Here is a 26,542-nt window from a genome sequence, read left to right on the forward strand (position 1 = left end):
ATCTTTAGACGGGTCTGAGGCCCTGTACAAGGACGACATTATTATTCCAGGCAACAGCTTAAAGCTGTTGTTATCAGTTCGCAGTTTATCGTTTTCTTATTTTTCTAAACTATAAAGAAAATATAGCTTGTCTTTGATCATTCGAACTGTAAATTAACAGGTTTGAATCAGTCGTTTTCACGCTTTGATATAAATATACTCTATATAAAATATATTATATATGAAGCTAAGCTGCGAATTTTCTCAAAGCTGCCATGATAGGTTGAAATGTTTCAGAAAATCAGTGCCTAGACGATGTGAGGTGTTTACCATTTATGAAAAACAGATGATTTTAGTATTTCATATTTAAGATGCTCAAGATGCTCGCCTTGCATACAGAAATAAACGTTAATCAACCAATCAACCTACAAAGCAGTTTCTAGGACTTCGTAGATCAATTTCAATTTCATGGTTTCCAGTATATCTAGATGTTACAAATACATAATCTAGGAGTTTAAAATGAGTTTCAAAGACGTGCTGAACTTCAATATCGGAGTACTGGGCCATGTGGATTCTGGAAAAACAAGCATCTCAAAGGTTTTAATTAGTTTTCGTTAATTTGCCATTTTTGGTAATTTCATGTGGCCTCAGCGGGTCCGTCCTAGTATACGACTTTTGGACCCCCTCCCTCTCCCAAAATGACCACTTATTTTTCAGCAAAAATATTATTATTTCTTTTTTATTATTACAGGGTTAGGTTAGGACAATTTCTGGGCCAAGCGCTGCGGCTTGGACAGGCTAGGGGGCCGAGTGCTGCGGCTAGGACATACTAAAGGGGGGTGTCCATAAATCGTTCTCTAGGACAGACCCCCATTTTTTATTAATGTCGATGAAAAATTATCATATTAAAAGTATCGTTTTAATTTAGGCTCTGTCTACTATTGCTTCAACTGCAGCTTTTGATAAGGTATTTTATACTACAAACAACTCTGTTGTTTTTTCAAATTAGGGTTTTAAAATCTCAAATTTTAATCCGTTTTAGATTTAGAATAGAATAATACTTATTTGTTATTTTTGTTTAAGTAGCCATAATTTCTTCGTACTTCAGAAAACTAAAAGTTTCACGGATTTTTCTGTTAAAATTGACGGAGTTCAATCAACAAATTTAGAATCGACCCTATTTCTTGGTACAGTTGTCTTTTTGAGATCAGCACTAAACTTTCCCTGGGTTACCACAAAAACTTAGGACCCAATCGACTCATGGCCGTTAGGAACTTTTTTTAGTGATTCAGTAATTCTAAAATTATAGCATAATTTACTCTGAAATCCATGTTTTTTGTTTTAGAATCCTGAATCCCGAGAGCGGGGAATAACCCTAGATCTAGGGTTTAGTTCCTTCTGTCTGGATCCCCCCAAACATATTGAAGCCAAGGGATACAATAAACTTCAGATCACATTAGTGGACTGTCCTGGACATGCCTCCCTCATCAAAACTATTATTGGTGGAGCACAGATCATCAATATGATGATGCTTGTCATTGACGTCACCAAGGGGATGCAGACCCAGACCGCGGAGTGTCTTGTTATTGGACAGATCACCTCAGATCGCATGCTGATTGTTTTGAATAAGACGGATATGCTTCCTGTTGAAAAACGACAGCTGATGATCGATAAAATGAAGAAAAAGTTGAGACTAACTCTACAGTCAACTAAGGTTTGTTTTCCTTTATTATATAATAGCTGAAGTGCCCGGCTTTGCCCGTGGAATAAAAAATGATTTAAAAAATGTGATTTTTTTTAGGCCTTTGTTAAACCTAGGGTAGCCATGGGTGCCCTCAAAAATTTCAGCCCATTCGGTCCAGCTGTTAGGCCAGCTATAGCTAACATATATACATACAAATCTACTCGTATATCTATCTAATAAAGCTCTTCGCTTATATATATAAATATATTTGTATCTTTGTTAGCTATTGCTGATTTTTTAAGAAAACCCGTGGGTACCCTTGGGGAAACAAAGGCAGACAAAAATTCTAAATTTTTTCCCCTCTTAAATCGATTTTTTTCAAAATTTCAAAATTTAAAAAAATGTTTCTAAAATTCCACGGGCAACGCCGGGCACTTCAGCGAATAGATTTATTATATAGATTGAATAAAAAAACTATTCTTATTTGAATAGATTTTTTTACGACAATCATTCACAGCTTTATTTTTTTTCTTCTAGTTTATAGATGCGGAAATTATATCTGTATCTGCTAAACCTGGAGGCCCAGAGTCAAGTTCTGAACCCGAGGGACTAGAGACCCTGATAAATACAATCCGAGCTCAATCTTACATTCCGGAGAAGATATTAGGAGGTCCTGCTCTCTTCTCAGTAGACCACTGCTTCTCAATCAAAGGTTAGATCCTTTAAAAAATTCATTAGCTGCTAAATCAGAGGCCTACTAAACGAAAGAGAATTTTATTTATTTGTTTTAACTTTATTATTTATTTTTAATTAAATGATAGTTTTAAATATTTATATGATATCAGATGAAAATATTTTGATATCTCTATATTAATTCTTCTCTTTCTTCTTGTTCATCTTTCATACATCTTTCAATCATATAATGTCTAATTTTAAAAAAAGGGATGTTCTTGTAAATTAGCATTTTTACAAGAAGGACTATTTTTTAAAAGATCTTGTTTTTTCTGAGCCCTGCATTCATTTTGAGTTAACTGTCTGGTTTTCTTTTCTTGAAAGGCTGACCAGGCAATTTGTAGTATTTAATGTCAGCTCTGAATTTATTGCTTGCTCATGTTTGCTAGGGTTGGCTTTACACATTTTTTTTAGATCATTTAACTTCAGGAAGATTTTTTGAAGGGAGGGGGGTGGGACGTCTCCCATCCTGTTTTTGTCTTTATTAACTATCAATAAAAAAAAGGATTGTGTAAAGCTGAAAACATCTCTTCTAATTTTCCTGTTCTTTATTTTCTTGTTTATCTCGTTTGTTTTTGCTTTTTAAGACCTTTCCAAATAGTCCTTTTAACATCCGAGTCGTGGAAAAGGTAGAGGAGAGAGATTAGGAGATTTGTAGGAAGAAGGGTATAGGGGATTGCTCCCTGTGTTCCTTCATTTTATACTGTTTCCCAGTAAGGGGAATAATAAGGACACTCATAACTTCACCCGTTATGCAAAATGAGGAGTTGTAAGCCCTGTAAAGCCCTATTGAGGGGAATCTTCTTCAGCAGTCCATTCCTCACAGCCGGTTGAGTAAAAAACTTATCATTGTGCATGTAAACCCATCAGGGGCTATATTTTATTTATTTTATGATTTCAGGACAAGGAACCGTAATGACGGGAACAGTTCTCCAGGGAACTATCAAGGTTGGAGATACAATAGAAATCCCCTCCCTCGGTGTAACCAAGAAGGTGAAATCTATCCAGATGTTCCGGAAAGGAGTGGACCTAGTTACACACGGAGATAGAGCTGGAGTTTGTGTTACTCAGTTTGATCCGTCATTACTTGAACGAGGACTGATCTGTACTCCGGGTTCTACTCCTATATCCTCGGCAGTTATAATAGATCTTAATGGGATCCCTTACTTCAAGGGTGAGGTGAAATCAGGAGCTAAATTTCACATCAGCCTGGGACATGAAACTGTAATGGCTAAAGTGACGATATTTTCTAAAAAATCCGAAGGAATATTCGATTTTTCCGAGGAGCACAGGTTCGAGGAAGTATTTTCTAAGGAGGACGGATCCCTGAGTAGATTTCTGCTAGTTGAGTTTGAGCGACCTGTTCCTGTTGTTCCTAACTCTATTCTAATTGGCTCTAAACTAGACTCAGATATTAATTCAAACCTCTGCCGTTTAGCTTTCCATGGAACTGTTGTCTGGTTGGCCACAAGTAAGGACTACTTAAAGTCTGAGTTAAAGAATTTAAAGATTTACAAGGAGAAGTCTAGAGAGGGTATAGTTGAACGAGCTTCTAATGAATACGAAGTAATCGTTAAAGATCTCGTACGGAAGGAAACAAACGTGGAACTGTTTACAGGATTGAAAGTTCAACTCAGCTCCGGAGAGACAGGAACCATCGAAGGAACTTTCGGTCAGAGCGGAAAACTTAAAGTGAGAATTATGAGTGGGCTGAACCCTGAAACCATGACTAAAATAGGAGGAAAGAAAAAGAAAGGCGAACCTGTGATTGCCTCTGAACCTGTGATACTAACACTAAACTTTAAACGCTATATTTTCGACGAAAAAAAGCGAATGATTCAGTCTTAAAGGGATTAATTGATTTGTGGGTCATGTGCTGTGATTATGATAAATTTCTCTTGAGAACTTGGAAACCTGATTTGGTTTATATTGTTCATTTTCATGGAACCGTGCTATTTATGTATTTTTATTGTTATTGTGTTTTTTTTTTATTTTCCTAATTTCAGACTAAATGGACAGCCAGGTTCAAGTAGAAGGAAGACTCCTAGATATTGTTACCGACGACTGGAGAAAAGAAAAGTGAGTAAAAATTAATCGTATTTCTATTTATGTACTGATCATTGTAAAAAATCTTAGGTTGACGATCGAAGACATTCCTGTTCCATTTGCTGAGCTTCCGGATCCGGAATCCGACACCGGAAACCCGGGGGAAACCTTGCGGCAGCAGGAGAACAAGTGGACTGATCTCTCCCTGACTGGTTTAGCGGAAACCTTCTCCGCTAACTAAATTGTCAGGATGGCTCTGTATGATAATAAACTATGGTTACTCTCACACATACATAATTCCTTTATATCAAGTGATGACTCCGGGGTGTGTGAACTTGTTCTTGGCTCAGATAATTTTAAAGATGAACTTCGAGTCGTCGCACTTAATCAGGTACTTTTTAAACTAAACATTAATCATTTTTTTATACATTTTTAAAATTTTCATTTTTGTGCATAAAAGTTTTCTATAAAAATAAACTTTATATACAAATAAAATTAGTCCGAATATAAAAAGTTTTAACATCTACAATCTAATTTATCCAATTTTAAAGATTAATTTCATATTTCTAATTGTGTTCTTGAGAAAATTGCTAATTGAGAACATTTCATCTCCATTCTCCACAATGTAGTGCAATATTATTCAAATTATTTAATAGAACTACATTCTACATTCTAAACTCATCTAAAGTCTTTTTTGGTTCAGATTTACTGAGTTTTAACTTTTAGACAATCTTTATAAAACTGAATCTGAATCTAATACATAACAAAATTCTAATGGGTTCGATAAGATAACTAATATCTATTCGTAAGGCGTTTCCCTGTGTTCTAGAATTTTTGACATCTTTCACATTTGTCTCTAAATATCCCGTCGGTGGAACCATCAATTAATATGTAATACTTTTTATTATAAAGGGTTTGCCCAGTTTTACTGATTGTATAAGCGATGAAGAAGATGAGGATGTGGACGGATTCAGGCGTTCTCCGGATTTCCGTGGAGGCTTACAGTGGCTCAAGGATTCATCGCCCCTTTATAAAAAGGGAGATAAACCAGTAGCGGTGAAAGTTGCACCGGAGAAACCTAAAACTATTGTCTGGAAACCGGGAAACCCGGATCCAGAAGAGATGGCGGAATTGTTTCCTAGAAAAATATTAAATAAAGTGAACCCACCACAGGTCTCTCTTCTCACAGAACAGCTGAACAGTCTAGCTGTAGGAGACTGCAACCCTTGGATAGAGTTCGGCAGGTTTGATGGCTCCGGAATTCCCGATGAAAAGTTTGTCAGGAAGATCTCAATATATTTTCCTATGACACTGGACGATCTTTCAATGAAACCGATCCTAGTGATGTGCCGAGGAGATGCTAGAGTTCATGAGCTAATTGGTTTATCTTGTTATAAATACACCCTGGAGAACAGGGAACCTAGATTAGCTCCTCCTGTAGAGAACTACAGTCTGTTTATGTGTGAGGAGGACGGTAGCGTGGATTGGGATTTCCCATCCTTAGATTCCTCCGACCTACTCAGTAAATACGGTTTTACCGTTCTTGCAGTAGTTGAGAGATCTAAACCAGAGCAAAGTGCAATCTGTGTTACCCTTCACCTACCTGATGGCACCTTCTCCCAAATTGAAGTTCAGAAACGTGATATAACATTAGGAGAGATCCTGGAGAAAGGTTTAGAGAGAAGGAAACGATTAACAAATGTGAAATATAATTTTGAATACCATCTCGAAGCTGTTGATGAACCAGGTAAATTTTAATCTTCATTTTAAATATTTTGCTTTATGGCTAATTATATCTCTTTTGTAGGAATAACTTTGGATCCTTCAGTTACTCTTAGTGCAAACGGTGCCGAAGAATTCTATATAGTTCGAAATAACAGCAAGCGCGTTGCAGGTTTATTTTTTTCTTCATGTTTTATTTTCCAAGCTTTAAAACAAATTCGAGAGACTAAATATAACATTAGTATAAATAAAACCAGAGGTGGGATTTCTTGTATTTTGGAGATCGAGATCAATTCTTGATCTCAATCTTTTGTTAATCTACAGATTAATTTAATCTTTATTTGATATCCCGTGAACAGTGGATACCCAAAATCAAGAGTTAAAAGTAGGACCTGTGTTAAATTAGAAATGCCCACTGTAGATATCGAGATCAAGAGACCGGGATTATGGGCATTAAACGTAAAAAAAACTCAGCTCATGTTTTTTATCTCTTCTAAATTAAGTATTAAGATCTTACAGAATGACTGTTATTGTTTTTGATACATAAAATACATATTTACGTAAACAGAAAACATTCATAAGCATTAAAAAAAGATTTTACTTGGTACTAGTAAAATAATGTGAAAAGTTTTTCAGTGAATATTTGCACTGTCGTGTTTTATTTCTAACAACTATTTTTTAAGGGGCTCGTGACGCACAGAGCATAGAAATATGTTACCTTGAAGCTCTTCTTTTTCAATCCTTCAACGTCGAGATATTCACGAAGGTCAGGACCAAGGTGGACGTCCATCTTGGTATATCCGAGGAGAAGGTGGAGATAGATCCCCGCCAGCAAACCAGTTCTGCAAAATTCTGGTCTAAACAGAAAGCTGTTTCCTACGCTCTAGATCTAGTTGTCAGCTGTGAGATTCTAGAATCAAAAACAAAAGGAGACAGAGATTTATTTAGGTAGTTTCAGTTTAAAAAAAAAATTATTTAAAAACATATAAGAGCAATAATGTAATTCCATCTAATATGATCCCAAATGTTAATTGAATGATATTAAGGGCAGAAACTAACCATGTTGTTGTTGTAAACAATTGGAAGTATGATTTCAAGTTGTAGAAAAAATCCATAATGCAGAATGTTTACTGCAAGAGAGTGTTTATTTTTCTGTATATCATAATTTATCTCTTACATTGCTTACTGATATTTACATATTTTAACACCCCAAATGCAGTACACAATTCTGAAGTGTAGTACACGTACACAGAAAAATTGCCAATGTCGCAGTAAGTGTATTTTCATACCCTTAAATGTACTTTTAACTCCGATCCCATTTGGGATCAGAAATGGAATTATATGGAACCCTGCAATTAAGTCCAGATATTTGATATATTACAATATTCAGGATGGTTTACTTGTCAGAGAGTGGATGGGGACAGAGAGATTTCGAGGCGGACTCTGAAACTGCCGGAGCTGTAGTTCAGAAACTGAACTATCTCTTGGATCTCAGGCAGTCAAATGCTAGAAAGCAGAGAAAAGAATACTTGATAAATAAAGAGAAGAAAAAACTTAAACCAAAATCCACCTCAAAATAGTATGTGATTGTGTGTGTGTGTGGAGGGGGTTTAGTAACCTTGCATATTGATCAACGGGTTTTTTAGGCTTTATTCCTGATACTTTCTCAGGTTTCAGAGATAAATGATGAATGAGAGGAATGAGTGTACTGAGATCAGCCCGACTTCAACAAGCTGTCCCTGGGTTTAAACAGCGGAGTAACGATATTCTCTTTATACCAGGAGTTGAACCTGTTCAGGGAAGGTTGGTTTAATCAGGATACTTGTAACGAGAATCAATACTAAGGTTAAATACTAAGGTTGAATGGAGAATGGAACCTTGATTAAAACCAACCTTGTGAACTAGGGCACTGTAGTTTTCTTCCCGGGAGATGTTCAAGATCTGAACTCTGCACAGTGTGAGCACAGGGATAACAGGTTAGAACAAAAGAAGCAGGTCTTTCCCACATGAACATATTGTAACTATCAGGTATATACTATATATCTGTCCTGGAACCTAGAGAATACAACAGAACTTCTCAGCAGGTCTTTCCCACATGAACATATTGTAACTATCAGGTATATACTATGTACTAGACAGATTACTCATAGGTACATGTAGAACAATACTTTTAATATACATTAATAATGCACACATGATTAACCTTTGATTAAGTAAATAGATTAAGTTTACCGAAGTGTATTGTATTTCTTTAAACATACTTTTATATATTGATTTTTCCACTAATCCTTTTAAGCAATAAATTTTTACTCAATATTTTCATATTCTAATCTGGTTTTGATATTTCTAAGATCCTAAAATGTAATTTCATAACTTAGTATTTAGAAATATAAATATTTAGATCTTGTGAAGGTGGGATTTTTTAGCTAAATATCTAATTTATTAGTTAACTAATATGTGATTTATTCTTTATGTATTACGGTTAACCTTGTGATAAATGTAAAACAAAATGATTAAACAATGAACATGTATGTATGTATATTATAAATATGTATACTCTTTATATTGTAAATATGATTTGTATTGTGGTTTTAGATATTTTATCAATAAAACTGTAATTGTTACTGGAGAATTCAACCTGATTTCAGAACAAGAAAATCCAAATATGAAATGTTATTCTATTTCCATTCTCCTACTCCTGATCATACTGGGGGTACAGTTCACCGACATATTCCCCGAGATTGCTGCATACTTACTCCGCCTCCTCAGTGGGCTAGTCCTCGGAGTTCTATTAGCTGGGTTCATATCCATAGAATTAGTTCTTCTTCTTCTTCCTCCGTACTGCAAATATCACCAGGAGGAGACATCACAACCTAAACCTAGGTTATAATACTTAGTAACTAGGAGAATGAAAATAGTTCAAACTAACATAGAATATGCTCAATGCAATTTTATTTTTATTTTACAAGTTCCAAAATTGTTGTTTGTACTATTGTGCCTCAATTTTTGGTTTAGTTTCTCATTGGAACTAATGGAATGCACATGTTCAGAAAGAAACCTGCTTTACAGTGTTGGGTGAACCTTCTTCAAGCTCCGTATCCGAGTGATCTACTTGATCCGGTATGCTTTCCATCATCTAAAACCTTTCTTAATAATCACACTAAGCAGTACAAATATTTTATTTCTCTAAAAAAAAAATTCTCAAGATTTGGGACAAAGAGATTTTTATCTATACCAGGAGAACTTGAAAGAAACCCGTAGTGCCCGTCTGACTGTGGATAGGAACCATCTCACCCTAGAACTACCAGATAAAAACATTGACAGGGATATAATGTACAAATCAGATGCCAGGACATCTAATTCCAACTTTACAGCAGTAAGGGTAGATTTCCTTTAATTCAAGAATTACAGTTTTTCGTTTTATTTGAAGCCGAAATTTTTTTTAAAAAATAAATGGGTGCCAAGTCAAAATATATTATTGAAGAAAGATGAGCAAAGAGTCTAAGGTTCCAGAGGATCTCAACTTCTACACTCTTAAAACTGTTCTGGATCTCACCTTCTCCAGGGTTCAGTTCCAAACTGATCCGCAGTCTGAGAAGGTTCGGTTCGGGGTCGAGGTTCCCATCAAGGCAATGCTTAAATTTTAAATTCTAATTAAGCACACCCCAATTGTTAATTGCGAATTAATTGATTAGATTTACAACGTGTGCAGCGACGGACGGGAGTATCTAGAGTCCGTATTCTACGCCAGGGGTAGCAGGGAGAAGGAGATTATTGTAAACGCGCTTAAAGATGGATCTCATTATATTGAAGATGTTAAAACCAAGAATTCCCAAGGGTTAGAAATAATTTCTTTTAAGATTGATCTGGGTTTGCTGTTCTAATATTTTCACCAAACCCCGATCAAAAATGTTAGTTTTATCTTATATTTATGTCAATTGAGCTAAACTTTGACTTTTTTATTTTATTGTCGAGTAAAGTTAATATTTCAATTGTAAGTGAGAATGATCTGAATCAGTTTGAACGAGATGCTTGGTTTCATGAATTCTCCGTCCAGTGTATCTATCAGCACTGTAACATGGAGACGGAGAGGGGGAACTATGAGAACGAGGGGTTCAGGTTGGCGGAGATATCAAACCAGCCAAACAAGTTTCTAAATGCTTTCTTTAGCAGAGCATTTTTCGATATTAGAGACTCGGCGCGTCTTCTTGAGTATCTTAGGAATGGGAAAATATTAATACCATTTTTGCAAGTTTGCTGATTAGTGTTTTGGTTAAAAAATTTTATTTTTAGATTTAAGATTCAATTTTCCTTTATGTATAGAGAGAAGATCCATAAAAAGTTGAAAAACGTCAAGATTCTTCGATTTTTCCCTGATTTTGATATATCTACCCCCACCCTAAGCAAACAGTCTCCGGAAATAATATCAATATCAAAACCTGAAGATTCAGTTCGTGGTGTCTGGTTCTCGATTGAGTTGATCTCATCAGGGTTAACGTCAGGATATTTTTATCCTGTTAGAGACGGACTTGAGGAGAAACCGAACCAGGCGCAAAGCTCTCTAATTAAAACCTTCTTAGCGGAGCTTAGGTATCGAATACTGAGAACTATCTCATTTCGTGTCGAGCTTCATTACCTGCGTGGAGAGATGATAATTAATTTACCGAATGCGTCTGATCGTATCTGGTGTTGCTTCAAACAGGTTCCAGAGTTCAAGCTCAACATAATTCCTATATTTTGCGGAGAAGATCTGATTGAAGACTCTTCAGCGTTCCATCAACTCATCTATAGAATAATTCAGGTTTAAAGAGTTTCCTGGTAATACATAATAATGAGTAGAATCCACATAACTCTGAAAACTCTATGTCCAGGTTCTTGAGTCCAGAGTTACAACCTTGTTGTTGAAGAATCTGGTTTATCCCAACTTCGAAGATATTCCTGTCAAGTTTATGGAAAGTCTGCCCATCACTAATATCACCGAAGTCAGCCCAGAAGCCTGATATCTAAATGCATTAATGTTTATCTAAATTTCAGTAATATGATATTGTCTGTTTATTTTGAAAAATTTGTGATTATTACATGGTAAAATTTTGTGATAATAAGATAAATGTTTTTAAACGTTTTCAAAGCTTTGATATAATCTTTTATGTTTTCAGGCCATCCAGGAAGGAACTGAAAACCTTCAGTTGTTTCGACAACTTCGTGGAGAGTGACAAGCTTGGATCCCCAGTATACTCTCCAGATCACGGAGCTATCCCACACTTGAACCTTATCCTCAGAAACCTTCTAGATATTCTAAACCTGGAGAAATCAAGCTTAGACAAGATAACTGTGATCGGGTTCAGTAAGGTACAAAAAGATTATTATATTTACTTTTTGCAATTTTCCTATTTCGTGTATAATATTACGTAATACGTATCTATGTACTAGGGAGTTGTTGTTTTGAATCAGTTAGTACACGAGCTGGCCGACCTAGCTAGCCCTGATCTACTGGAGGGATTTTCCTTACATACATTTATCTGGCTGGACGGAGGACATAACGGTGGAAAGGATATTTACCTGACTGATAAACTAATCTTAGATAAGTTTTCAAAATTTAAGATAAATGTGAGTGTTCGAGTTACTCCTTATCAGATAGGAAACCAGCTCCGGCCTTGGATTAGGAAAGAAGAGAAACTGTTTCGGAGTATCCTTCACAACCTTAACACCAGAGCGGAGCGCAAATGTTTTTTTAACGATTTAGAACCAAGTATTGAGTCCCACTTTCAGATCCTGAATACCTTTCTCACAGATCCAATAGATTTTACGTGAGTTTGTCAATCCTTTATTTCTCATCAGCAGCAAAATGGCTACAGAAGCTGAACCAAACGAAGGTAAAATAAAAGGTAAAATTATATACTTTTAAACTTTTTATTTATATGATTTGTGCTTTAGTGGGTGAGTCTCCAGGTTTGGTTTGTATCGAATATCCTGGAGTTGTAGAGAATCCTGAGAAAGCCGTCCGAACCCTAGGTGGTCTAGATAATATTGGACTTGTTCTCTCCGAACCCAACCGTAGACTGGAGCTGAGGTTCAGATCTGAGGATGTTTATTGTAAACCTACTTGTGGGGAAAGACATCAATGTTCTTGTAAGCATATATTTGATAATTTCCCACTCCTCAGCCATCTTATAACTCAACTTTTTTAACTGAAAAAGAAATAAAGAACAAATATAAATTTTTGGGAAAACATCAAAATTACATTTGTAGTGTTTAAGTAACCTCTGTTGCAATTCATTTTTCAGCGTTTGTTGTCAAAGTGAAGAGAAAGAAGTTAAAGAAGGGAGTGAAAGATAAACCTGAATATATCCATGAAACTAAACTGGTTGGATTAGTAGACTCTTGTTTCCGATTTTCAAACCTCTGCGATTTCCAGTACCTGCCTATGGAGAAGGACGAAGAAGGTAAACTGTCCTCGTTGTATCCGAAGGTTTTCTTCCAAAACCTGGTTTCCAGTGATTGGATTGAGAAGGAAGCTCCGCTCTTCATCCCTCCAGCAGTTTTCTCTAGGATGGATGCTCCACAGGATTATCAGGTTTACAGAGATATAATTTTACAGCACTCTTCCTCCTCCATTCTTGGGCTGGTTAGGGGTAATGTCTTTGGAGGATAAAGAAAAAAATTTAATTTATAAGGATATTTTTGTATCATCGTGTCAAGCCTGCCTTGATTAATAAAATTCAGGGGTGTTTTTTTTTGAAAAATCATTTATTGGGGTTTTATTCGCTGAATTGGGGGAAATAACTGATTTTTAGGGGAAAACAGATAAAAACCTAGGTAAAAAGTATTTAAAATATCAAAACGGATGAAAAAATCTTCCTTTATGTTGGGTAATTCTTTAAATGTTATACCCTTGACAATATTTTGTAAGAGTGTAAGAGTCATATAAGTAAAAAATTTAATTAATTTCAAACTATTTAACGATTGTCTATTGTATTAGTTTCGACGTGAGGCGTCTGCGGAGAAGTCTTCAGGAACTCCGCACAATATAATCGGTAGAACTAGACAAAGACGATCTCATCACGCAATCTTCGTAACCTACGACGTAGAGAAGGTTCCAGAGAACCCCAGGGATATAGCCATTAGTCAGATGAAAATCAAGTTTATCGACAAGGAACGGTTTGATATTGTGGAGAAGAATTTTAAGGAGCGTCCTATATGGTCAAAGAATGCACTGCATGCAATAACAAGGATAGCCTCGGACAGGTTAAAGTTTATCCTGCCTGCTCTAGCATACTACTTTACCACAGGACCCTGGAGAAATCAGTGGATTAAGTTCGGATACGATCCTAGACTGGATTCATCAGCTGGCAGATATCAAACCCTGGATTACAGGGTAAGGTTGCAGGGTGGAGCTAGACATAAAGTTGCGGCTAAACGAAGCTACGCTAACTACCTTCTACCCTATAAAGCAACTAACTGGTCTAAACCAAGAACATCACTCATCAATAAATCTGCGTTCCCTGGAGCTGAGAATGAGAGGAAGAATGAGGAGGTTGAGACGGAGGAGGACAGGGAGAAGATGATTGATGTTTTCAAGTTCAGGAAAGGACGGATACCACCTTACAGACAAATGTTCTATCAGTATTGTGATATAGAGGTAGGAATTATATTAAGAATGTTAACACTCCTTCTCCTTATAATGCCACACAAAGAGTAAATGAACGTTATCAAATGAGATAATGCTGAATTAAATAATATAGGAAATCAATTTTCTTCTCCGCAATTCTTAAAAACTTTAACATTTTTTATCTAATATATAGATTAATTCTTTGTTGTGTATATTGTTAAAAAAATATCCCAGGTCTTCTTTTGTGTATATACATATAGATTACAAATACTTCCTCTAATTAAAGTTTGTAGATTGAATCTGCGCAAGAACTGTTGGAGCGAAACCACAGTGAAACCTGCTCTGAGCGGTCTGGATGGTTTAATCCTGGAACAGAGGAAAAACTGAGAAACCTTCTCACCGAAATCATCAACACGCATATTTCAGAGGAAAGGTTGAAGGAAATAGAATCAGAGCTTGACGAGGTAATTAATAAAGAGAATTAAGAAAGACATTTTTTTTTTCAATTTTTTTTTTCAGAGAGCGGAAGATCAGATTGAGAATCATACCGGGGACGATTCAGATTCAGATCTTGAGTAAAAAATGTGCCTGAAATAAAAATTCAATACTTTCACATCTAAAATGGCGTCTTAACGACAATACTTGTTATATTGATTTAACTCTGTATTTAATTTCTCACGGTTCTAAAGCTGATTTATATAAGAAGGTGATTTAAACTTTAGAAATTTTATAAGATACTGAACTGGTAGTTACAACTTAGCATTACGTTTTTCGATCGTACAAAACCAATAAAACCAATATTTCATTTTGAAACGTACCCAGTACCAAACCGGATTCAGGTCCTCAACGTCTTTCAAAATTCACAATTTGTTTTAACAATTGAAACATTTCTAACATTTTTTTGTTTGTTTAGTTTTATGCTGAAACTTTATGGAAACGCTTTATTATTTAGAAGAAAAAGAGAACACTATCTTTTTGTCATGCCCTGCGAGGCTACGAACCATTGTTATTTGTTTCTTTATAATCTTTTTTCCTTCAGTTTTTTTTTTATTGAAAAGTGGATTATATTAGAAAAATTAACCAGTTGCACAATATTTTAAAAATAATTTAGTTAATTCTTAATTCACAATCATATCTCGTTTTATGTTTTGATTTTTTGTGTTTCGCCATTTTCTACATTATCTTCTTCATCCTGAGCCCGTTCTCTCTATAGAAAGTGGTCGTGTAGTTCACGTACTTTGGGGGAGTGTAGTTCACGTACTTTGGGGGACGATTTATTGGCCGCTAGATGTCTCATGTTAAATTCTTATCTGATAGATTAATAATTTCTCCGTACACTTCACGACCTATATTGGAGACGTCAAGTTGTCGACCGATGTAGTTTATGGAAGGAACGGCCTCAGCTGATTGCAGCTTTGTAAATATTTTTGTCACTTCTGAACAATGAACTCGATGAACAAATTAGAATTCTGTATTTATATCCTTAACAGTTATCAAACCCTGAAAGGCGCACCCCCCCNCTCTACACTTACCAGTAGAATTGCGGTAATAATTCTTTCTTCCTTGATAATTATTTAATTTAGCAGGCTTAATTGTGTGTGTTTTTATGATGCTTTTCTTGACATGTGCCTAAATTGAATGCCAAGTCCCAAGATGAGTCAAATTTTTCCAGGATACATTTTTTAACCCACAGTTCATGGGGTTATAGATCAGAAATAGCCAAACGAACGTGGTCTTCAGTATATGTGATGGACCCTGAGAAATCTCTGGTTAAGGTGCGCCGCCCCTTACTGACGCATCAAATCATCAAATTATAAACCGTCGTGCCATAATGGTTTATGCCGGTAGATGAGTCATATTTTTAAGGTTACATTTTTTTAACCCACAGTTCAAGGGGTAGGATCAGAAATAGTCAAACTTGTGTGATTATCAGTGTGTGATGTACCCAGGAGACATCTGTGACGTATCAAATTCATTAAAACCGTCATGCCATAATGCTGTATTATGCCAAAATGAGTCATAATTTTAGAATATATTTTTGTAACCTAATATTCTACCATTGAAGGGGTAGGATCAGAAACATGTAAAAAGTGTGTAAATATAGTGTAAAAGACACCGGAGGAATTCTCTGGTTAAGGTCTAGTAATTATTTTCACATTGCAACTCCAGTGACGTAGTACGGAAATATCTGGATATAACTAGTTATAGATGTAGAATATATACATCAGTTGTCTTCTGTAAAGCTTTATTTTGTTTATTTTCAATCAAAACTATAAATTAATTATTTTAGAAATTTGTAAAGAATGGGATAGAATCGGTTGAGTTTGGTTTTCCTCATCAAGCCAAAATAATACAATTATCAAGTGGTCAAGTCGTCTTCCGTAATTCTGTGCTATACAGAGATTCACATATTAAAAAGTTTTAAGGATTTATCAATTAAACTTGAAGTAGCTTATTCGTTAGAAACACGTTAGTTAGTTAATCTTAAATATATTGAATAAAGGGATAAAAATGTATAAGATTTTTAATATTTCAGATACGAATTTCTGACGAGGTTTGGTGAATATGTGCCTGTAGTCTGTACCCTGAGTCTGAGTCGTCTGAGTTTCAGTTTACTCCCAGTTTCCGCGCATGATTCTTTAGAACCGTCCTCAGTGATTCAGCTGCCAGAGCTGCTAGTATTGATCTAGTGTAAACCTGCTGATGTTCGAGGTTCTCATCACGTGAACAGGAGTAGAAATATTATTGTAGAACCAGTAGATTAATCTCGTCAACATGTCGGGAAACCAGGGGATGGAGTCCCTCATCCCCATCATCAATCGGATGCAGGATGCCTTCACCCAGCTCGGCGTTCATATGGCGATTGACCTCCCGCAGATCGCTGTGGTCGGCGGTCAGAGTGCAGGAAAATCGTCTGTGCTGGAAAATTTCGTCGGAAAGTAAGTATTTTTTGTACTTTGTTTTTACAGATATATTAATGAGGATTACCAATTGTAATTTCATTAAATTCAAAACAAAAACAATGAGGTCTTAACAAAAACATATGATCACACTTAACCCATAAGAAGTACAGTACAGTACTTAATAATAACGTAATAATAACCTTGTTACAATATCCATGAGAGCGCATTAATAAGAATAAACTTTGAAATATTAATCAAATTAATAAAATCTTATGATAACACTAATCCTTGTATAAATTACAAGAAACCTTTCTTTTACTGTCAAAATCTGTGTTAGCTAAAACTTTGATCTGGCTTTTATCCTTGTGATATCGTCAAACCTTGTAATATCAACAATCACAATACCTGGAGGTAAAACAAAACCTTGTGATAACATCAACCTTGTGATAACATCAACCTTGTGATAACATCAACCTTGTGATAACATCAACCTTGTTATAACATCAACCTTGTGATAACATCAACCTTGTGATGACATCATCCTTGTGATAACATCATCCTTGTGATAACACCACACCTTGTTTTAACAACAAACCTTGTGATATTACCATACCTTGTGGTAAAACCAAACCTTGGGATAAGATAACATTAAACCTTGTGATAACATCTACCTTGTGATAACATCTACCTTGTGATAACACCATGCCTTCTGTTAACACCATTTTTGTGGTATAACCAAACCTTGTGATATCATCAAACCTTGTTATATCATCAAACCTTGTTATATCATCAAACCTTGTTTTATCATCAAATCTTGTGATATCACTAAACCGTGATATCACCAAGGATATCATCAAACCTTACCTTGTGATATCACTAAACCATGATATCACCAAACCTTGTTATATCATCAAACCTTGTTATATCATCAAACCTTGTTATATCATCAAACCTTATCATATCATCAAACCTTGTAATATCAGCAAACCTTGTGTTATCACTAAACCTTGTTATATAATCTAACCTTGTTATATCATCAAACCTTGATATATCATCAAATCTTGTAATATCACCTAACCTTGTTATATCACCAAACCTTGCTATATCAGCAAACCCTGTTATATTACCAAACCTTATGATATCACTAAACCTTGTTATACCTCAAAACCTTGTGATATCACCAAACCTTGCGATAACATCAAACACTGCGATAACTCCAAACCTTGCGATATCACCAAACCTTCAATCGAACCTTGTGATAACTGTAAATTTCGTTATAACATCAAACCAATTGATATCATCCAACCTTGATAACATCAAATCTTGATATCACCAAACCTTTATAACATCGAACCTTAATATCACCTAACCTTGATATTACCAAACCTTGATATCACCAAACCTTGATATCACCAAACCTTGATATCACCAAACCTTGATATCACCAAACCTTGATATCACCAAACATTGATATTATCAAACCTTGACAAACCCTAACATCGAACCTAGTGATGACTGTAAACCTCGTGATTGATATCACCAAACCTTGTGATAACATCAAGCCTTGTAATATCGATAAACCTTGATATAATCAAACATTGTGATGTCAACATAGATTGCACACATACATTACACACAGATTAAACCAAAATTACACGATAAATGACTCAAGTTGCAAGTATTAACTCTTGATTATAATTTGTTGGTAAAACTATCTTACTAGCATTTTTCTGAGTTGTTTCAGGGGTTAAGTTTAATTTGAGTAGAATCAAGGAGATGGGGGTAGTTTGTAGATTTTCTTCACATTTTATTGTGACGAATGTGGAAAGCACTGGATGTAGTCTAATTTTATTGCAAACAAACAACAGTATTAACAATAGGATCAGAAACATGTAANATAGTTAAATAGCTGAGAACGTTACTTTGTCAGGATAATAGAATAGAATAGATTTATCACACAAGATTCATTTCTGATAAGATAATCAGGAAGTATATAAAGTCGACCATTGTAGTGTTTATAAGAAACGGACTCTTTTCTAATAATACGTCACATTAAAATGTTAACAAATCCTATTCCTTAGATTTTAATTTATTCTCATTAATACAGTCATATTTTGCGATAGTTAATGAATTTTTGAAATTAGGTTACCTTTAAAGATATGAACAGGATTGAAGTATACCTTTGAACACTAGAACAGGATGGAAATATACCTTTAAACACCTAGAACAGGATTTAAACTAGAACAGGATGGAAGTATACCTTTAAACACTAGAACAGGATGGAAGTATACCTTTAAACTCTAGAACAGGATGGAAGTATACCTTAAAGCACTAGAACAGGATGGAAATATACCTTTAAGCACTTGAATAGGATGGAAATATACCTTTACACACTAGACCAGGATGGAAAAATACTTTTAAACTAGAACAGGAAGGAAGTAAACCTTTAAAGTTTAAAACTAGAGCATGATGAAAATACACCTTTAAACACTAGAATATGATGGAAATATAAATTTAAAAAACACTAGAACAGGATGGAACTATATCTTTAAACAATAGAATAGGATGGAAATATATTTTTAAACACTAGAACAGGATGAAAATATACATACCCCTTTAAACACTAGAACAGGATGGAACTTTACCTTTAGACACTAGAACAGGATGAAAATACATCTTTAAACACTAGAACAGGATGAAAATACATCTTTTAACACTAGAAAAAGATAAAAATACACCTTTAAACACTAGAACAAGATGAAAATACACCTTTAAACACTAGAACAGGATGAAAATACACCCTTAAACACTAGAACAGGATGAAAATACACCTTTAAACACTAGACAGGATGAAAATATACCTTTAACCACTAGAACAGGATGAAAATATACCTTTGAACACAAGAACAGGATGAAAATACACCTTTAAACACTAGAACAGGATGAAAATATACCTTTAAACACTAGAACAGGATGGAAGTATACCTTTTAACCCTAGAACAGGATGGAAGTATACCTTTAAACACTAGACAGGATGAAAATATACCTTTTAACACTAGAACAGGATGGAAATATACCTTTAACCACTAGAACAGGATGGAAATATACCTTTAACCACTAGAACAGGATGGAAATATACCCTTTAACACTAGAACAGGATGGAACTGTTACATAGATAATACCAAACCCTCAGTCTTCCATATTCAAACAATCCCTTGATATTGTATAAACGTAATCTGATCTTATAATTGTTTTTCTATTAAGGGATTTCCTTCCCCGTGGTTCTGGTATTGTAACCAGAAGACCTCTTATCCTACAACTTATCAACGGTCCTACAGGTTATACAAAATTAATAGTATAAAATTAATTATAATGCAGTTTAATAATATGCATCAGAATATTTACCTTTTCTAATGCGTCAAAATGTAACATTGTGTAAAGAAATTATAGTTTTTTTAGCATTATTTTGATAGTCAATTTTCGCTTTTATTCGGCTTTCCCCTCTTACAAAAAATACGTTTAACTCCCCCCCCCCATTTAATCTAACTTTGATGCGCCAAACGTGTATTTTCTTGTATAATCCTGTTTGAGAAAACAATTAAGTCAAAATCTTGTTAAAAATCTATCAAAATCAATTATCCATCTAGTTCTTTCCCATAACTTGAATATATTCAGAGTATGGAGAATTCCTTCACTGCAAGGGACAAAAGTTCATGGACTTCCTTTCTATCATGAAGGAGATAGAGGACGAGACTGACAGGGTGACCGGGAGCAACAAGGGGATCAGTAACCTTCCAATCAATCTCAGGGTTTACTCTCCGCACGGTAGGATTTATTAAAATTATTCTTCAACCCGTTCTGTACTTTCATTCTATATCAGAGAAATAACCTAACACAATGATATTCTAATCAAGAAATTAACCTTATTTTTATTTTCAGTTCTCAATATCACTTTAATCGATCTGCCTGGTTTGACCAAGATGGCTATCGGGGACCAACCTTCGGATATAGGAGAGCAAATCAGAGACATGATTATGACCTACATATGTCGGGAAACCTGTTTGATATTGGCCGTGACCCCGGCCAACACTGACTTGGCAACCTCTGACGCGCTCCAGCTAGCTAAGCAAGCAGATCCGGACGGTAAACTTTTTTAGGAATAATGAAATGCTTTTTTTCCCATTGTAAATACTCATATAAATGATATATTTTTCTTTGGAATTTACGCCTCCATGGCGGTTTGGGTTCTCCAAAATGGGGGAGCTTTCAGATCTTTTTCCTGATATTCCTGATGAAGTGATTATAGCTTTTCATATGTTAATAAATCTGTAGGTTAAAATGTGCTCAACCCTATTTCTTCACCCAAAACAATTTCGACGAAATCCCAGCACTAATTTCTAGAAACTCAGCCCGTTTTGGATTTGAGAGCGGAACACTGTAGAATTTAATTGAATAACTTTTGATATTACGTAATTTTTTAACTAGAATTATACGAACGCATAATGCCATTTTTGAGTTACATTTTTTTTGTGTAAATTTAATCTTGACCCGATACTGGGGACATGAGCCAGTAAGTAAATAATGAGCTTATTTTAAAGTTTAAACAACAGATGAGCTCTCATTTGTGAAGAATATCTGCATTAAACGTTTTATTTATCGTTTTTTTTTTTCAATTATCAATGTTTTGCACGTACACTTTATACTGTCTAGGTTTACGAACTATCGGAGTGTTGACCAAACTAGATCTTATGTTTTGCATGTACAATGTATACTGTCTAGGTTTACGAACTATCGGAGTGTTGACCAAACTAGATCTTATGTTTTGCATGTACAGTGTATACTGTCTAGGTTTACGAACTATCGGAGTGTTGACCAAACTAGATCTTATGTTTTGCATGTACAATGTATACTGTCTAGGTTTACGAACTATCGGAGTGTTGACCAAACTAGATCTTATGTTTTGCATGTACAATGTATACTGTCTAGACTATCGGAGTGTTGACCAAACTAGATCTTATGTTTTGCATATACAATGTATACTGTCTAGGTTTACGAACTATCGGAGTGTTGACCAAACTAGATCTTATGGATGAGGGAACTGACGCTAAGGAGGTTCTAGAGAACAAGCTTCTTCCTCTCAGGTATTTCTTTGACTTTTTTAAGACACTGGAGATCTTTTGTCAACTTTTCGTAAAATATAGACATTTACAGTAGATCTAGTTGAATGTATTTTGGGTTTGAACTAAAAATCGACAATTTAGTTCCTAAATAAGCAGTCAGTAAAAAGATTTAATGTCATGTTTCCAAACTGATTTTTTATTTTTCAAAGTATTGTATTCTAAATGTTTCTAATTTTTATTCAGCAAATAATGTTTTATCTGCACCTGTTGCCTCATTCATGTTTTAATAAGAAGATGCAGTAATTTATATTTATTTTAATTTTAAATTCTTAAAAGTGTTTTTTATTGGAATTTCAAATTTTTATATTTTTATCCTTGTTCTATCCTAGTTCTCTATCCTAGTTTGTCTTCTAGTTCTCTATCCTAGTTCTCTATCCTTGTTCTTTATCCTAGTTCTCTATCCTAGTTCTCTATCCTAGTTCTCTATCCTAGTTCTCTATCCTAGTTCTCTCTTCTAGTTCTCTATACCTGGTTCTCTATCCTAGTTCTCTATCCTAGTTCTCTCTTCTAGTTCTCTATACCTAGGTCTCTATCCTAGTTCTCTATACCTAGTTCTTCTCTATCCTAGGTCTCTATCCTAGTTCTCTATCCTAGTTCTCTATCCTAGTTCTCTATCCTAGTTCTCTATCCTAGTTCTCTATCCTAGTTCTCTATCCTAGTTCTCTATCCTGGTTCTCTATCCTAGTTCTCTATCCTAGTTCTCTATCCTATTTTTATCTTAATTTTTTATTGATGATTTCTGTTGTTTAGGAGAGGATATGTAGGAGTTGTGAACCGTTCTCAGAAAGATATTGAAGGAAAGAAGGATATTAGGCTTGCAGTTGCTGCAGAGCGGAAGTTCTTCCTCTCTCATCCTGCTTACCGACACATGGCGGATAGGTAGTTTCCGTTTATCCACCAAACATTCTCTTTTTCCTGTTTGAGTACTTACGTTTGAAAGTCGTCTTCGGATAAAGCTTACTTCAAGTTCTCGTCTTCGAAATTTTGATTGTGTATAATATAATCTATTGAATTCAAATTTTCTTGTACTAATTTCACTTTTCTTCTGTGGCCATTTTTTTGAGAAAAAAAAATATCAAAATTTTTTAACAAGTTTGTGCAGCTAAATTATAATTTACTTTTAACGACTAAAATAAACTAAAAATAGTTACATTATTTTAAATGTTTCCTTAATTCATAATACATTAAGTAATTTAAATTATACTAAATAAATCATAATAAATCAATTTTTCAGGTGCGGAACCCCATACCTTCAGAAGCAACTGAACCAACAGCTTACAAACCACATCCGTGAATCCCTTCCCGCTCTTCGTGACAAACTTCAACGTCAGCTCCTAAGTCTAGAGAAGGAGGTCGAACAGTATAAATATTTCAGGCCAGATGACCCAAGCATCAAGACAAAAGCTATGCTGCAGTAAGTTTACCCAGAACATAGATTAGATAGGAATTAGACAAAAGAAAAAACATAAAAAAAATTCTTTGTACTTAGTTGATTTGACCAGGATTGCTTCAAACATCAAATAAAAGAGCAGAAATTTGATATATGAATTATTCCATAAAATTTTTTTTAAAAATGCGAAATATACATGATACTACTTTCATCTGTTGTTATTAACAGATTTTAAACTTCAAAAACATTAAACTACGAAATCGTAGTTTAACATGTGTAGCGCTCTGCCAAGAAATTGTATTTATGTGCGCTGTGCCTAGCCTAGAACTGTTTTCTAGATTTGAATAATAATTACATACATAATGAATGATTGATAGAATGTTTTTGTTAGAATGATTCAGCAGCTGCAGCAAGATTTCGAGCGCGCTATTGAAGGAAGTGGAAGCGCGGCAGTGAATACACTAGAGCTCAGCGGCGGAGCTAAGATTAATCGTCTTTTCCATGAGAGGTATAATTAAATCTTCTAAAGATTTTGGGTTCAATTTAAAAAAATTACTTTTATATATACAGTGGCAGTTTAAGGGAGGGGGGTTACACAAGCTAACACCCCCATCTGAAAAATTGGGTTGACGCCCTCCCCCCCTGCGCGGCCCTCGGTTAGTCCGAACGGCCTCTCAACAATATTAGAATTAAAAGGCTTTTACTATCAATAAAATTCCAGTTTGAATTTTTCTGAATTTGCTCTCCATACTCCTGATACTCTTTTCTCTGCCTTTTTTATCTTGGAATATAAGATTAGACAATGCTAACAAATTAAATGAACAAACTTCAGGAAAGCAAATCCGGAATGGAAAAAAATGTAATTTGTCATTCAAACGCGACGAAATCAAACAAAGAGTATTGCGCTTACTGTTTATTGTTGAACCTACAGCTCTACAAAAAAGTAAAAAAGGGAAAATTTGATAAATTTGAAAATATGGGGAAAATGTAAAAAAAATCAACTACAGTAAATATTAATTGTTGACAAAGAGATGCCCAATTGGTTGTAACATTAGTTGTTAAGTTCAAAGGCTCATTTAGGATCCGTTTTTAATACAGAAACACAGTTCTCAGTTCTGGATTACTAAAATTGTATTTACATTAATGAGCCACAATATCCATGGAAAGAATAATTATCTTGTTGACACCATTTATTGGCGTGTTTTTCTAATTAAAGACTTTATAATATATAGAATAGTATTTTTCTAACTTGGTAAATAACTATCAGGAATTCGAGTTGGTCTTTTCACGCCCGACATGGCCTTCGAGGCTATAGTGAAGAAACAGATCTCAAGGCTGAAGGAGCCAAGTCTGAAATGTATTGATCTTGTAATACAAGAATTGACTAATGTTGTTAGATACACAACAGAGAAGGTAAAGAGGAGTGCGTCCTCTCTCCTACTCAGCACTAATTTATTTTTCTTAGAAATTTTTTGTTCTAGTTTGTTGTAATTTTCTCTTTTTGTTCTTAATTATCCTTTGTTCAGTAATTTTTGGCTTTTTTTGTAGGTTTTTTTCCCTTTTATAGCTCTGTAATGTATTTAGTGTGTCCCCCTTCAATACCTAAATTATTAGAATATGCGACAGCATAAAATCAAATCTCTAGGAAAAATGGAACCAGTATAATTTAAAACATTACTCAAGGTATTGAACAGGATGAATACTCAGGAGTATCTAAGTTTGGTTAAGCATGAAACTGTTTGGTCAAATACACTCAGTACATAATTTTTAGTTTAAAGCTCTCCCCTTCTCATCATGTTTTATCATTTCTAAACCGACAATTGGTTTAACATAAGGCATGGTAAGAATAAACGTTTTTTTTACCTTTTTATTTTTGTTTTATCCCTCCAGGTGTGAGGATTGGATTATTCACCCCTGATCGAGCCTTTGATATGGTTTCCAAAGCACAGATAGCAAAACTAAAGGAGCCGAGTTTAAAGTTAGTTGATCTAGTCACATCTGAAATGCTAACCATGTGCAAGGACGCCGCAGTAAAGGTAAACCAGTCCTTGCCCTCTCTTCACCACCCTTGGGATTACGTTTTGGTGTCCATACTATCTATCTATCTATCTATCTAGGCGGAAGCGACCAGAAATGTTTGTTCCCAGGATTACCCCCCTATTTCTAGAGGTCCCTCTAACTCTCAACATATTATAAACTTTTTTTTTTACTTCCTCTAGGAGTTCGCCTTGGTCTATTCACACCTGACCTGGCGTTTGACGTTGTTGCACGCAAACGAATAGAAAGGATGAAAGCCCCGTCATTGCTGTTGGTGGATTTAGTCGTCCAGGAAATGATGAAGATAGTGGCTAGCGTAGGTCCAAAGGTACAAGCATACATTAACAACGGGTTGGATATCGTCATGCCCATGGAAAGGATATATTTCGGAGTTTAATGGCGAAAAGGTGAAAGTACTACTCACGAATGTATGGTGCACGCCATTAATAGTAAAATAAGAATTCAAGTAAAATACTAATTTATTTTATAATAATCAACGGATATCCCGGAGATTTTTTATATTTTATTTGAAAATATCAATTTACAGTTATGGTGGAAGTTCTTCTTATGATACACACTCATTGAGTTTATTTTCTTTGTCAAATGCAACTGGTTTCAGCCGGACGTAAATAAACTCAATAGGGATAATTCTATTGAGAATTCAGCTAATTAGAAAGTAAAATAGACTGCAAGGGAGAAATTCAAGAGATAATTATTAAACTACATCTATCCTTGTCAGGACGAAAGGTTTATTTTTCGGTGCAGTGATTCAAAAAAAGATCAATATTCATGACCTATTTTTCTTCAACCCCCTACCATTTGACAGATAATTTAAAATCTTTAAAAAGGGGCCATATTTGGGGTCCAAACAAACATTTCTGGTCCTTCCAGCACGGTTCTTTTTTTATTTGCACGATTTTTTAGTTTTTAACCTAAGTTTTTATTTGTTAAGTACTATAAAGAATAAAGATTGATATCTAGTTCTCAAATCTAAACTGAATCTACCCTTGGTTATTTTTGTACAATCAATTCTGCAAAATTTAAGAAAGAATCAGTTTAGGTTTGAGTAAGTACTGTCCTGTTTGCTCCGATGCATGCCGGAGTTCACAATGTGAGAGCAGAGAACACGAGTTGAAGCATATATTCACGCTCGTGATGAAATTTTATCATAAAAGTCTCAAACACTCGGAAAAGTAAATTCCTGGTAAAGTTCTCAGTTATCCCTGGTAAATTCCTCGCTAACATTAAATAAATAGTTAT

General features: G+C 34.9%; 6 protein-coding genes across 9 annotated transcripts; all 6 read left to right on the plus strand.

The window, feature by feature from the left end:
- The first annotated feature begins 302 nt into the window (after nucleotides 1-302).
- LOC111698506 (selenocysteine-specific elongation factor) lies at nucleotides 303-4,402 on the plus strand. The gene is made up of 5 exons (XM_023468860.1): nucleotides 303-576; nucleotides 908-946; nucleotides 1,325-1,693; nucleotides 2,201-2,375; nucleotides 3,297-4,402. The coding sequence occupies exons 1-5, from the start codon at nucleotides 499-501 to the stop codon at nucleotides 4,241-4,243; spliced, it is 1,608 nt and encodes a 535-aa protein (XP_023324628.1). The 5' UTR covers nucleotides 303-498; the 3' UTR covers nucleotides 4,244-4,402.
- A 194-nt stretch (nucleotides 4,403-4,596) lies between these two features.
- LOC111698508 (target of rapamycin complex 2 subunit MAPKAP1) lies at nucleotides 4,597-7,833 on the plus strand. The gene is made up of 5 exons (XM_023468865.1): nucleotides 4,597-4,832; nucleotides 5,354-6,188; nucleotides 6,249-6,335; nucleotides 6,847-7,111; nucleotides 7,554-7,833. The coding sequence occupies exons 1-5, from the start codon at nucleotides 4,692-4,694 to the stop codon at nucleotides 7,741-7,743; spliced, it is 1,518 nt and encodes a 505-aa protein (XP_023324633.1). The 5' UTR covers nucleotides 4,597-4,691; the 3' UTR covers nucleotides 7,744-7,833.
- LOC111698507 (uncharacterized) lies at nucleotides 7,827-11,319 on the plus strand. Of its 4 annotated transcripts, none has more exons than XM_023468861.1 (10): nucleotides 7,827-7,961; nucleotides 8,069-8,140; nucleotides 8,201-8,280; nucleotides 9,214-9,283; nucleotides 9,402-9,487; nucleotides 9,648-9,792; nucleotides 9,859-10,001; nucleotides 10,163-10,384; nucleotides 10,487-10,964; nucleotides 11,035-11,319. In XM_023468861.1, exons 1-10 carry the CDS (start codon nucleotides 7,854-7,856, stop codon nucleotides 11,161-11,163), a joined length of 1,533 nt encoding a protein of 510 aa, XP_023324629.1. In that variant the 5' UTR covers nucleotides 7,827-7,853; the 3' UTR covers nucleotides 11,164-11,319. The 4 variants fall into 4 exon arrangements, with proteins under 4 accessions (XP_023324629.1, XP_023324630.1, XP_023324632.1 ...); XM_023468862.1 differs by having other exon boundaries at nucleotides 9,648-9,762; XM_023468864.1 differs by having other exon boundaries at nucleotides 10,487-10,981; nucleotides 11,035-11,111.
- LOC111698500 (UPF0565 protein C2orf69 homolog) lies at nucleotides 11,202-11,974 on the plus strand. Its single transcript, XM_023468854.1, has 3 exons — nucleotides 11,202-11,245; nucleotides 11,320-11,512; nucleotides 11,594-11,974. The coding sequence occupies exons 1-3, from the start codon at nucleotides 11,202-11,204 to the stop codon at nucleotides 11,972-11,974; spliced, it is 618 nt and encodes a 205-aa protein (XP_023324622.1).
- Nucleotides 11,915-14,452, plus strand: LOC111698510 (general transcription factor 3C polypeptide 5). The gene is made up of 6 exons (XM_023468866.1): nucleotides 11,915-12,036; nucleotides 12,098-12,292; nucleotides 12,448-12,737; nucleotides 13,143-13,802; nucleotides 14,066-14,236; nucleotides 14,292-14,452. Exons 1-6 carry the CDS (start codon nucleotides 12,009-12,011, stop codon nucleotides 14,349-14,351), a joined length of 1,404 nt encoding a protein of 467 aa, XP_023324634.1. The 5' UTR covers nucleotides 11,915-12,008; the 3' UTR covers nucleotides 14,352-14,452.
- Nucleotides 14,453-16,376: 1,924 nt separating this feature from the next.
- LOC111698511 (dynamin) lies at nucleotides 16,377-23,774 on the plus strand. The gene is made up of 8 exons (XM_023468867.1): nucleotides 16,377-16,711; nucleotides 19,940-20,013; nucleotides 20,351-20,500; nucleotides 20,615-20,818; nucleotides 21,723-21,816; nucleotides 22,606-22,734; nucleotides 23,090-23,269; nucleotides 23,637-23,774. The coding sequence occupies exons 1-8, from the start codon at nucleotides 16,548-16,550 to the stop codon at nucleotides 23,761-23,763; spliced, it is 1,122 nt and encodes a 373-aa protein (XP_023324635.1). The 5' UTR covers nucleotides 16,377-16,547; the 3' UTR covers nucleotides 23,764-23,774.
- Nucleotides 23,775-26,542: the final 2,768 nt, after the last annotated feature.

Source organism: Eurytemora carolleeae, unplaced genomic scaffold, assembly GCF_000591075.1.
Source record: "Eurytemora carolleeae unplaced genomic scaffold, Eaff_2.0 scaffold33, whole genome shotgun sequence".
Lineage (NCBI taxonomy): Eukaryota > Metazoa > Arthropoda > Copepoda > Calanoida > Temoridae > Eurytemora > Eurytemora carolleeae.

Bases quoted from the DNA above. Each gene is read 5' to 3' on its own strand.
- LOC111698510 (XM_023468866.1), top strand. From the start codon at position 12,009: ATGGCTACAGAAGCTGAACCAAACGAAG. The intron at 12,037-12,097 runs GTAAAATAAAAG...TTTGTGCTTTAG, and splicing joins AGAAGCTGAACCAAACGAAG to TGGGTGAGTCTCCAGGTTTG. The intron at 13,803-14,065 runs GTAGGAATTATA...TAAAGTTTGTAG, and splicing joins ATCAGTATTGTGATATAGAG to ATTGAATCTGCGCAAGAACT.
- LOC111698511 (XM_023468867.1), top strand. From the start codon at position 16,548: ATGTCGGGAAACCAGGGGATGGAGTCCCTCATCCCCATCATCAATCGG. The intron at 20,014-20,350 runs GTTATACAAAAT...GAATATATTCAG, and splicing joins ACTTATCAACGGTCCTACAG to AGTATGGAGAATTCCTTCAC. The intron at 23,270-23,636 runs GTAAGTTTACCC...TGTTTTTGTTAG, and splicing joins AAGACAAAAGCTATGCTGCA to AATGATTCAGCAGCTGCAGC.
- LOC111698506 (XM_023468860.1), top strand. From the start codon at position 499: ATGAGTTTCAAAGACGTGCTGAACTTCAATATCGGAGTACTGGGCCAT. The intron at 1,694-2,200 runs GTTTGTTTTCCT...TTTTTCTTCTAG, and splicing joins TAACTCTACAGTCAACTAAG to TTTATAGATGCGGAAATTAT. The intron at 2,376-3,296 runs GTTAGATCCTTT...TTATGATTTCAG, and splicing joins CCACTGCTTCTCAATCAAAG to GACAAGGAACCGTAATGACG.
- LOC111698500 (XM_023468854.1), top strand. From the start codon at position 11,202: ATGATATTGTCTGTTTATTTTGAAAAATTTGTGATTATTACATG. The intron at 11,246-11,319 runs GTAAAATTTTGT...TTATGTTTTCAG, and splicing joins AAATTTGTGATTATTACATG to GCCATCCAGGAAGGAACTGA. The intron at 11,513-11,593 runs GTACAAAAAGAT...TCTATGTACTAG, and splicing joins CTGTGATCGGGTTCAGTAAG to GGAGTTGTTGTTTTGAATCA.
- LOC111698508 (XM_023468865.1), top strand. From the start codon at position 4,692: ATGGCTCTGTATGATAATAAACTATGGTTACTCTCACACATACATAAT. The intron at 6,189-6,248 runs GTAAATTTTAAT...TCTCTTTTGTAG, and splicing joins CGAAGCTGTTGATGAACCAG to GAATAACTTTGGATCCTTCA. The intron at 6,336-6,846 runs GTTTATTTTTTT...CTATTTTTTAAG, and splicing joins TAACAGCAAGCGCGTTGCAG to GGGCTCGTGACGCACAGAGC.
- LOC111698507 (XM_023468861.1), top strand. From the start codon at position 7,854: ATGAGAGGAATGAGTGTACTGAGATCAGCCCGACTTCAACAAGCTGTC. The intron at 9,793-9,858 runs GCAATGCTTAAA...TTAATTGATTAG, and splicing joins GGGTCGAGGTTCCCATCAAG to ATTTACAACGTGTGCAGCGA. The intron at 10,002-10,162 runs GTTAGAAATAAT...TTCAATTGTAAG, and splicing joins AAAACCAAGAATTCCCAAGG to TGAGAATGATCTGAATCAGT.